Source organism: Rhipicephalus microplus, unplaced genomic scaffold (assembly GCF_043290135.1).
Source record: "Rhipicephalus microplus isolate Deutch F79 unplaced genomic scaffold, USDA_Rmic scaffold_19, whole genome shotgun sequence".
Lineage (NCBI taxonomy): Eukaryota > Metazoa > Arthropoda > Arachnida > Ixodida > Ixodidae > Rhipicephalus > Rhipicephalus microplus.
Genome location: NW_027464592.1, coordinates 44,182 through 55,153, shown reverse-complemented (window position 1 = coordinate 55,153; position 10,972 = coordinate 44,182). Strand labels below are relative to the sequence as shown.

Genomic DNA, 10,972 nt, shown 5'->3' with positions numbered 1-10,972 from the left:
ACTAAGTACATGATTACTGCATTCATGGCTTTACTTCTTGTACTACAAAGAATGCAAACACAGTTAGTTACCATTGGCGACCATGGACGCTGTGATTTCTGGCATGTAAATGTAGAGGCACGCAGACACTTAACACACATGTTGAAAAGTTCAGCTCAAAAATATTTGCCCACTAACACTATAGCAGCTATTAAACTAGTGTCATAGTTTGGTATCTTCCATGCAATATTTAAATAATTTCAAATGGAAGCAAATGAACGGCTGAATAATGCACTGCTAAGAAGTTAAGCAGTAGCTGCTCCTGACACCACAATGTGCTCTTTCTGCTGTTGTAAACTTTGAGCAGGAGAACAGTCACTGGCAGTCCCTTTATACTTGTTGGTCTTCTGTGCTCTGTTCTTGATACACTGTACATGACAGTGGAGCACCGAACCCCTTGTTACTGCTGGAACTTAGAAAAATACAGATCATTGTTACAACCATGCTACATGCAAGAATGTATAGTTGTCAAGCATGTGGTTATATTTACAGATATTGTATTTTCAGAAGCCAATGACAAGCCTCAACACACACACACGCAAACAGTGAAGACTGAAAATATATTTAATATGGTACAAAAGCAAAACTACAATGTTATAGATAAAGCCATTAAACTTCTGACAGGCATAAAAAGCCAATAGAGTTTCTTCTATTTCGACCCTACACTCTGTGCGAGAAGTACACCACAAATAAGTTCACTAAGAAACACAAGTTAGACTGCATTACAACACAACAGCCAATGTTCATAACTTTAAAGCTGTCTAACATAGCCAGCTCACCATACCGCATATAGGAGCAAATGGGCAGTCTAGAAGACACAAAGAACTTGTGGATTATTAGTGCTTGTTGCTGACATCTATTATTCTAAATGAAGAAAACCTTTCAGAAATGCACTTCACCAGGGGAAATAATCATACGCAACAAACACAACGGGCTCCTACAGGTGCCACCAACACTCACCATTATTGTTGATACCAGTGTCTTGCCGGATGGATATGCTGCGTCCTGCACAGAACACCAAAGGAGTGCTCCATGACTTGGATTGCATGTGTGCTAGCTGCATCGCTCTGCTGCTGAAATAGGCTAGCCACAGACAGAGAAATGGGAAGCCATGGCTTTGAAACACACTGAACGTCACCTTTAGAGATCAACAATGCATACTTAGGTCAGGTACAATTTGTAGAAAAATATATATCACTATGCAATCGTGGTGAACATGTTCGGCTGAAACACAAGCAAAAGCACTGAAAGAGAAAAAGCGACATTAGGTAAAAGATGCAGTTACTGGCCCTATGTCATCTGAGGCTTCTTCAATAGGTCTTTCTCCTTGCAAGTTGTGAACAGCCAGGCAATTTTCACCCGCTTGCTCTTTCCACAACCTCGAGAGCTCAAGCTCAAGAGTTCAGTCACAACCTCGAGAGCTCAATAAGGAATCAAAGTATTTGTGCTCGTTTCAAAGCACAAGCTTTTGTGTCTCAGATTATTGGAGTTTCATTTATAAGCTGCAGGCTTTCAGCTTTCAACATTCTCAATTATCTTGTAATTTAGTTCTATAAATGTTGAATAAGAATTATGTGTAAGAATATTACAGGTATCCACTGAAAGCAACCATGCTTGGGTTTTCAATTTGTGCACAGTAAGTGGTGTTCACGTAATCGTAAGTATTAAAGAAAAACTAACCTTGCAGCCAGCCGTTAGGCAGTTTTGTGCCCTCGAAGCTCCCAAGCAGATCGCAGTCCTTCCAGATGAGGCTGCCATGCATGCTTCCACGCCACATCCGCTGAATAATAACAGTCCCAGCAGTGACATAGGCTTGCACAGTTAGGGAGAACGTGTCCTTCCTATATTTGTACAGGTGCTCCAAGTAATGATGAAGATTGATGTGCCAGAATGTGCAACCGATGCATCACAGGACCTTAACAAACCAATCTCTGCGATCTGTGAAGAGCCAAAAACGAGATATTTAAAAACAATCATTAAAAGCACTCACTTCTAATACTTATTTGAGGAAGCTATCACTTCGTTAAAGTGACCAAAATCTGCTATAACCACTTTGAAATAAACTGAAGCCTCATGTAAAATTTACGTACCGCAATAGATATGTCCTACTGAAGTATAGTACTACCACAGTGGTAATCGTCTATAGAACTAATTTTTCAAAATAACATAGATTTTTTAAGTGCAACCTGGCTCCTGAAAAATAAATTCACATTAACTTTCCAAGTATCAAACGTGGTCAATCGACAGGCCCAACCTCATAATCAAAAAAGAGCTCACTTGTATCAAATCACAAAAAACTTTTTATGTATTTGCTCCATAATATATGTATGTATATAACAGTAGTAGTAAATTTTTCATGCTTCAACTTACCATGGAGAAACTTTACATCTGATGGGCTTAAAAACTTGCACACGTTATAGAACTGCGTGAATTATAGTACCGGTGAAATTTAGTTCTGCAAGGTGAACTCACCGATGGCAGCATTTAGTAGCCGTTGGTGTCATGAGGAACCAAGTACGGCCAACAGGCAAAGGGACTCTGCAGACTGGAAGCTGCCAATGACAGCAATAAAGGGCTGGCCAGGCGTGCACGTCCATTGATAAAGTGTAAGAACTGGCCATGACCGGCTGTTGTCAAGGCTCTAGTGCCGTGCAAAACGATGGCCAGACGAACTCGTAAACCTGTAGTTAGGCGATATTAGCCTACAACTTCATACAAAGCAAGGCACCGTTGAAATCTTTGCTTTTTCTGGGGGTTGGAGGGAAGGTTGACGTTCACGGGCTCTCGCTGCCACATAGAACTCTCAAGTTGTTACCGAAGAACAGTCTAGGCGCGCTTCCAAAGTAACACGATCCACAACAGAATGTAGCATCTCGCAGTTTTGGTTGATCACACCACAGCACTAGGACTATGGTTACTACAAACAGAAGAAGTGACGCCTTAACAAACAAAAGCGCCAAGCTGCCCCACCACAACTTCGCAGGGCAAAACAGCTATCAACGCTGTCTTTCAATTTTCGGTCACACGAGAACAGCTTGTTCACAAGTCTTGGAACGTCAACACAGCACCACTGTTCACAACGAACATCGTTTCACTGCCGAACAGTACATTGCTCTCAAGTAAATAGAAGCGTACTGGCTAATTGGTGGCGAAGCAAGAACCGAGCGCGTAGTTCATGCGTTTCCGTACGTACTTGGGGTCACTCAAGTAACGTGTCAAAACGCTGTCAATCCGAAATGTCGCACACCTACCAACTGAGAGACTGGAAAGTCAAGCGAACGAACTGTTACCGGCACACAAACACACATTGCAGGCTTCCCGAGTGCTAGTTGCCGTCGATACATCGACGCCGATCCCCGCTTGACAACCACACCGACGCACAGGCTTCGCTGCGCTTCACCGAACACCATTGCACTGCCACAGCTTTCCGCACTGCTTACACGCACCGAAAGAGCTGCTGTAATCACAACATATCAGGTCAAACGCTGAAGTAACTTGTGCGAGAAGCGTTTGCTGAAAGTCGCACCGACCGATACGCTGTTTAAGACGCCATGTTGTTTTCGACAACTGCGCAGCACATAAGACGATAAGAGAGCTCTTACAAAGTACTTGAACTATTTTGACGGCGTGAAAAAATTTGCTCTTATGTGCGAGAAGGGTGATATGACGAACACGACAGGCGTGCCAGATGAAAGAAGTGTTTTGGCAACGTCATGGATTGAGCGGATGAGAGGGTATTGCTTCACAACCAATCACAAGCTGTGCCCGTAGGCCAAGCCGTCGTCTGCTTCGATCAGAGCATGCGATAGGACATTCACCTTCGCAAAGCTATTATTCTCAGGTCAAGTGGTCGCTGCGTCGCACAAAATACATGTCAGTGGCTCGCTCTACCTTTGAATGATGTTCGTGCGCCAAGTTAAATGGCTGGTAATTGACACAGGGATGAATTCAGCCAAGGTTTGCTCCAGAATCGTGAGGGTTTGCATATTTTCGGTGTCATACAAAGTTACTAGCGTCATTTCATTCCGATTGCTTGCCATATTATCACGCTCCATATCGGTGTCTGAACAGTGAGGGTGAATATGCAAGATTTGTTTGTAGTTCATTGCGTAATCACGCGCACCCCTAATACGCTTTGGTTTACAAAGTACGCTTTGTTCCAGATCGTCCCAAAGTGTATCGACAGCTGTATTTCAGAGATCACAACCATTGGACAGTTAGAGCCAATGAAAGTACACTAGAGCACAAACTTTAGGAACCACTCACTGAAAACTTCCTCTCATTTTTATTTCCAATAGCGTGCAAAGGATGTGCTCCCATTAACCTCTTTGGTGGTAATTTCCACCAATGAGGCAAGGATCTCGAGTCGCACTTTTAATTGGATGAGATGGGGTGCAACACAACAACATAACAAATAAGGTTGATCCTATGTCATGTCGCGTTCGAATGCACCGACCATTCACGTATCACATTGGTTTTCATCCAACCACAAATCTTTACGTGTGTAGTTTTATGCCATTGACGCCGAATAGAATTCTTCAATTACTGCGACTTCGAACTTATTGGACGGTGGTGGTTGTCAACAGCATCCACTGCGTACAAGGGAAACAACACGCGAAGCTCAAAGCGCCGAAAGAAATAAAAACGCACCTGCAGTCATCAGGCAGCCCTTAATCGGCGTGAATTAACTCAAAACCAGCCAGGGCACCAAAGTATACTGCTGCGGCAGCCGGTTCGAAGTAGCCACATCGTTCCTAAGAGTGGTCCTGACCACTCTTGGGATTTTCTCTCAGCCATGCTGTTTTTACGCACAATTTCGCTTCGTGAATCCACTTACGAGCACTTTTCGGTGACGTAAGCAAATATAGCAACTGCATCACCATCGCTGACATGTTCCCGGGCAGTCACAGCGCGCTTTATTTGCAGCGGCCGATGTGACAACTATAACCTCTTACGACGTTTTTTCGTTTCGGGAATCGACTTACGCAACAAAATTTATCTTGCGCAAAAATGTTTTCCTAAGTGAGTTTTGTGAATCCGGGCCCAGATTTCTGAAACTTAGCATACGAATACGGAATGATAGAGGCCGCAAAACGCCCTGAAACGTACAAGGTCGATTAGATTATTTCTTTGAAAAGTAACTTTCATTGATAACTATGTTCCGTACGCCAGCAGGGACACGATGTTTCTCGAAACATTTCAATAAATTTGTTTACTTCATCGACTGCATGTTCTCGTGACTTTTCTACTTCTTTATTTTGTTTGACGTTTACTTTAGATCTACGGAATGGTTATAATCGCCTCTAGGTACTATATTGGGATTTCTTGTGCAGGTTACGTCGTGTTTCGACGCCTGGACAATGAGCTTTTATGGACTCTCTGAGCAGCGTCATCAACTGTCTTCACAGAAATTCACAAAAATTAGAAATTTAACACTACAGACACCAGTAAGGCATTTCTAGGGAAAACAAAAGGAGACTATTCTGTGTATTGAGCAAAAGCTGTGTATTGAGCAAAAGCAAGTGTGCCCGCGCAAGATCCTCGCAATATAGATGGAGCTCTTACTTTTTAAAATCGAACAATATTTTAAATAACACAATAACATTCACGCTTTAGAAATGTTGGTGCCATTGAATGCAACACACATATAATCGTGTGCACCGTTTGATATCGCAGTAGCAGACTAATTAAGCACAATATTATCATTCGTATAAATACATGACCACTGCTCGCTTGAACGTTGTCTTACCTTTGGTAGCAGAGAAAAGACAGCAGAAAGAACAGGCAGCACAGCACTTCGGCGCGGCCCACTATGCTCGATACCTGCGTCATGGTGACAGATATAAACAAGCAGGCTGCATATAGCTCATCTGACCGTCTGAAGACTATCACTTTCACTATCAAATCGGACTAGTTATGGTTATAACTTGCTCCGATTTTGAGACATGGCCTACAGAGAAGTTTTAAATTGAAGTGTGGCATAGCGTGAATGGTAAATATTTGACGTATAGCCAGCATACAAACTATTTTAACTGCAGGAGCTTTCTACTACACAGAGTGCACCGCACTAACGAGGTGGAATAGTTCGTCAAGTTTGCTTTGCAACCGACGCCCACGCAAGCTTTGATTTCCTAGATTATGACCGATCTTTTAAAATGCCCCAGTGAATATGTATCAGTTATGGTCTTAGCAAGCACGACTTTATGCACCTATCTATGCCAAGTTTCATGTACCATTAAAAGGCGCTGTTAAATCACTGTTCTATTTCTTAAAAACGTTACTCTAAAGGTCTTACAAACAATGTAACAAATTTATATACAAAAGCAGATAGGTGATATCATTTGTTGTTGATGAATAACAGATAAGTGATTGAGTCGATTCTGACGTGTTTTATGGGCACCTCGACTTGTCAGTTTAGGGTAATTGTAAACGTTCCCCCTGTCAGTGCTTAGGAAAATAATGACACTGCTCGGTTTATGGATAAAAGTGGCTCTGACTAACTCTGCCATGGTTACACGCGCAGAAATACCCAAGAAAGCACATGACTGTCACTGCGGCCTATTGGTAAACGCATCGAACGTGTGATGAAAAGTTGTTGATTCGATACTTAGAAGTGGCGAGTTTTTTTTTTTCGTCCTAATTATTACAAACCATTCAACTTACAATCGCTACGTCGATGTTGATGTGTACAAATATGTTTGCTTTCGTCGCGTCATCGTCTGCTGGCATCTATATACAATCCTCGGTTCATTTCCACTGATTCGTGTTTTAAGTGACATATATCTCAAGCATTTGCTGCATGGCAAGCTTCAAAGTTTTATTTTTGGGTAGTAAAGTAGTAATACAAAAGGAGTGGCTATTCCAGAGCACAAAACCTGTGGTGTGATACCAGGAACGGCTTAAACTGTTTGAAACCTAACGCAACAACGAATACTAACGGCCTCAGTGTGAACTGGATGGGCTGCGAACATCATCGCGGCCAGGCACGCATGCAGCGCAGTTATTCTCATCACACGGCGTGTGACGACAGCCACCAACACTGAGCATGCGCAGTGCAAGCCAATATTCACCACGTGGTAGCCACGCACCTGCCACCCATTGACGTAGCGGTTGACCCTGTGGGAGAAGAAAAGAGGATGCACGCCAGGGAATGTTTTCCGGCGTATAGCATGACCGTTACATATTTGGCCAACTGTCTGGCATAAGTGAAGACATATTATTTGGCAATGCTGCAGCCTATTTTACGATAAAGCTTCTGGTTTTTCATTGAGGAGGTATCAATGGGTGGGTTTGCCGCACTGTTGGGAATATATTTCTCAGGAAACATACCGCTGCTCACTTGAACAATAAAGCCTATTATATTCCGTTGTTAGTGGTATGAACACCGAGTGACGCTTTTGTTTCTCTTCGAAGCACATCCGGTCGAGCCCTTACTTCCTGTTTGGGAAATATTCAGAAAAAGCCTTATAGAAACTAAAAATAGTATAGAATCCATAGTTACGTAAATCAAAATGCGTATATCACAACACAGATTTTCCTATGATAAACACGACTTCCCTTTAAGGCCAAATAATGAAAAAGAAAATGGAATGAATTTGTTGAAAATTCAAATTGTTTACTTGTGAACAGAATGGATCAATGCAGCACGTCGCGGCAAATGCGGTGAATGGCGGCTTTCTTTCAACGTGGCTTCTGAGATCCGCTTCGCCAGCATGACCAGTCACGCAGTTAACTCAAGGAATAAACAAAGTTATGCAATAATCGATGTGCGAAGACTACTAGGTCAATCATTGGGGCCACCTGATACCAGCTTTCTTAACTCCGGAGCGTTAAAGAGCTCGTAACGAGCTCTTTAAACTCCGGAGTTTAGACCGGCGGTGGCGGGGTTCTTCTTTGTGATCTAGAAACCGGCGTTGTCCGTGAGCGAGAATTCCCGGTAGATACAAATATAGAAGAAATGAACATCAGGTTAAGATCGACCGGGGTTAAAAACATGTGACCCTGTGCTCCATGGCGCCATGCGCTTAAGCTGCTTTGCGCTCGCATGTTCGCCAACTTAGTAACGCGCTAAATGTACAATCTGTCTCACATTTAAAGAAAATCTCGTAGCGCGTGACTTCGCAATGCGCTCATGATGAGGTCAGCAGGGCAGTCACGCACTCTAAGCAACGTCATTCCAACGGCATCATCTCCGAAATGTTTGCTAACGTCATGTGAGCTTCTGGCTTATTAGCGTAGCCCCTTTAATTGAAAAACGCGAATGGTAGTGCACTCTAAGAGCTGGTGTTTTTTTACGGTCGGTAAAAATATCACTATTTGTGAATAGCAACAAGGGCTTCTTCTAATACCTCCGTTTGCTTGATTGAGAAAACAAGAAGGAGTGCTGGTGCGCTGCTTCTTTGTGCCCTCTATTTTCTTGCCGCGGTTTCAATCACGTTTTGCTGGTAATATAATTTTGGGTCAGTCTCATTACCATCTTAGTCTAATATATTTTCTTGAAGTATGTACTGATGTACTTCAGACAAATTTAAATGCCTGCAGACACCTGTGGTTAAGCGCTTTCCTGAATGGTTGAGCCTGACTTTAAGCCAGAATACCGATCCAAGAACCGCCTTAAAGTAGCAGCTACCATGGGATACAAGGCTTACTCTAGACGCAATGCCAACAATTTTCCTCAATGCTCCAAGGTATATGACCGACTACGCATCACTGCACCGGGGGCCACAACAAAGGAGAAAAACGCTGCTCTATTTTTACTTAGTCACAAGGCATTGTTGTGAAACAAAGATTTCGACGCCTGTTGCGATACTCATCACCCTGACATTGTGCTCAACAGCATACATGTGGCTGCTGTGAACACTCCGCTTAATCTCTAGGTCTCTGCAAAGACAGATGTTCTAAAAAGTACAATAGCGCTAAATTAACAAAGCAAAGTGCAGAAACTTCGCAAATAAGTAGGAAAAAATGTGCCTATTTTCTACAAGTGTGTTTGTGTGAGCGCGCGCGTTTATGTGTGTAAATAATGAACAAACTTTACCTGAGTATTTTCAACACTTTGCTGGGCCAGCTACTTTCGATTTTTGAAGTCGATGACATGTGTGATAGCACGCTATATGTTTTTAGTTGTTCGTGACGTATTAAATAGCTTACAGATAAATCACCGAAGAATTCAAAGTGTAATAGATTAGATGAAACAGCGTCTTTTCAGACGCAATAGGCGGAATAAAGCTGTTACGGATTTAAAATTCACCGCGGACACTTCCTTTTTTTTTAAATAAGAGACGATGGTAGCAATATGGTCTTTTCCATCGCAGGGTACTGCGGTGCAGACACAAAGAATAACGTGACCGCACTCAATACCAAGGCGTTTTAAAAAAAAAGAAAAACTGCAAGCAACGTATGCAGTCAAACTGTGTTTTTAGAAGCCCAATATTGCCAACGAAGGCTGGGGGGTTCCCATCGCACACCGTTTAGTACAGAATATTGGCCTTGTACTCTCAGCGACGGTGATATCAGTGGGCTGTGCAACAATGTGAACAGCGCCCACCACCATCGCAGACGACGCGGTTCAATACCACGCACCTCAAGCGTCTGCGCATGCGTGAGCTGCGGCCGGCACGCGACTGCAGCGCTGGCCGCATCGCGATGCCATTCGCTCCGAGATTTTGCCCAATGGTTCATTCGCACAGCCGCACCAAGATACTTCCCCTTTGATCGGGCGCGCGCCCGATTCAGGCGGCCGTGACTGAGCCTTCCGAATACCGAAAGGGCGCCTAATCTGATTCGGTGGTGGTTTGATCCGCCGAAAGCGCCCTTTCTGCGCCGATCGCTCACGGTCAATTTTCGCACCATCTGCCACTGGATCGGCCTGCCGAGAAGAAATAAGATACGCTAGCCAAGGAATTAAAAAAATATAGTGGCCAATTCTAACGCGCTCTTCATGTCACAGGCAAGTAACGCGCACTTAGCACAAATGTTCACTGAATTGGTGGCAACCAGCCCGTCATATACGATAAATGCCCCACCAAGAACAAGGAAAGCTTGCTAAAGGACGACAAAGGGATACCCCTAGTTCACGATGAAGCATCCGCTTTCTACAGCGAGAAAAATTCTCTTGTCACCGAAACGCAGTCATCCGCACTGGACGCGCACCGCACGGCCGAATTCCCTGAATAGTCAAAGCACGCCATCTGCCGAGTGAACAATTACCTGCGGGGTGAGCACGGGATGGATGCGCTGTTCCCTAGATGCAGGCGGAGGCTCACAACTTCGGTGCGCCCGAGAACAATAAGATCTTTTTTTTAAAATAAAAGAAGAACGCAAATAAAGAGGGGCCACAGGAAAGAAGTAAACAGGATACCACGCTGACTACCAAATGATCTATTTACGAAAAAATTATGGGAAGAAACGGCGAATTAGCCTTTCTCTCTACTATTCTTTCGCAAATAAATCAGTGGGTTGTGAGTGTTTCATCCTGTCTACCTTTTCTTTGTGTCCCGTCTTTATTTGCGCTCTACTTTTATTTTTAGACAGGCGCGAATTCGCCCCGCAAGGCATTTTATTGCCATCTTTTTGATTTGTGCATTTCAACAGTCACTGCTACTCTGACGAGAACGGTGATTTTACGAGCAAAGCAATACAGGCACAGGAACTTGTACTAACCAGTCAATCTGAGCTGGTTTTCTATTTTATTTCAGAAGTCTAGTAGCCAGCTGTGCGTGCGCACGGGGTGGCGTTTGTCGTTTAAGACGAGGTAATTTCGCAGAAATTTGATGAGCATTTTCGCTAAGCGTACGTTAATAGACTGTGACATGGCGAGCAAGTCAGACTTGGCCGCCATTTCTTTCAATTTCCTCGGCTAGCACTCCTATTGGTTCGCGGCGAGCCAAATTGGCGGTAGTGACGCAAAAATTGATCCGAAAGCAATCGGCGT

The 10,972-nt window shown here is 43.6% G+C and overlaps 1 protein-coding gene across 2 annotated transcripts; it reads right to left on the bottom strand.

Moving 5' to 3' along the window:
• Positions 1-240: 240 nt before the first annotated feature.
• LOC142785229 (uncharacterized) lies at positions 241-2,120 on the bottom strand. 2 transcript variants are annotated; one of them, XM_075883670.1, is made up of 3 exons: positions 1,720-2,120; positions 1,000-1,044; positions 241-451 (listed from the first exon to the last, which is right to left on the bottom strand). In XM_075883670.1, exons 1-3 carry the CDS (start codon positions 1,814-1,816, stop codon positions 285-287), a joined length of 309 nt encoding a protein of 102 aa, XP_075739785.1. In that variant the 5' UTR covers positions 1,817-2,120; the 3' UTR covers positions 241-284. The 2 variants fall into 2 exon arrangements, with proteins under 2 accessions (XP_075739785.1, XP_075739784.1); XM_075883669.1 differs by having other exon boundaries at positions 242-451; positions 1,000-1,122.
• Between the last annotated feature and the right edge of the window lie 8,852 nt (positions 2,121-10,972).

What these genes read in the sequence shown, in the direction of transcription:
- LOC142785229 (XM_075883669.1), bottom strand. Translation starts at nt 1,816, where the DNA reads ATGTGGCGTGGAAGCATGCATGGCAGCCTCATCTGGAAGGACTGCGAT. An exon ending in GCCTAACGGCTGGCTGCAAG is followed by an intron (nt 1,123 to 1,719) that starts GTTAGTTTTTCT and finishes GTCTGTGGCTAG; the next exon opens with CCTATTTCAGCAGCAGAGCG. An exon ending in CACTGGTATCAACAATAATG is followed by an intron (nt 452 to 999) that starts GTGAGTGTTGGT and finishes TATTTTTCTAAG; the next exon opens with TTCCAGCAGTAACAAGGGGT.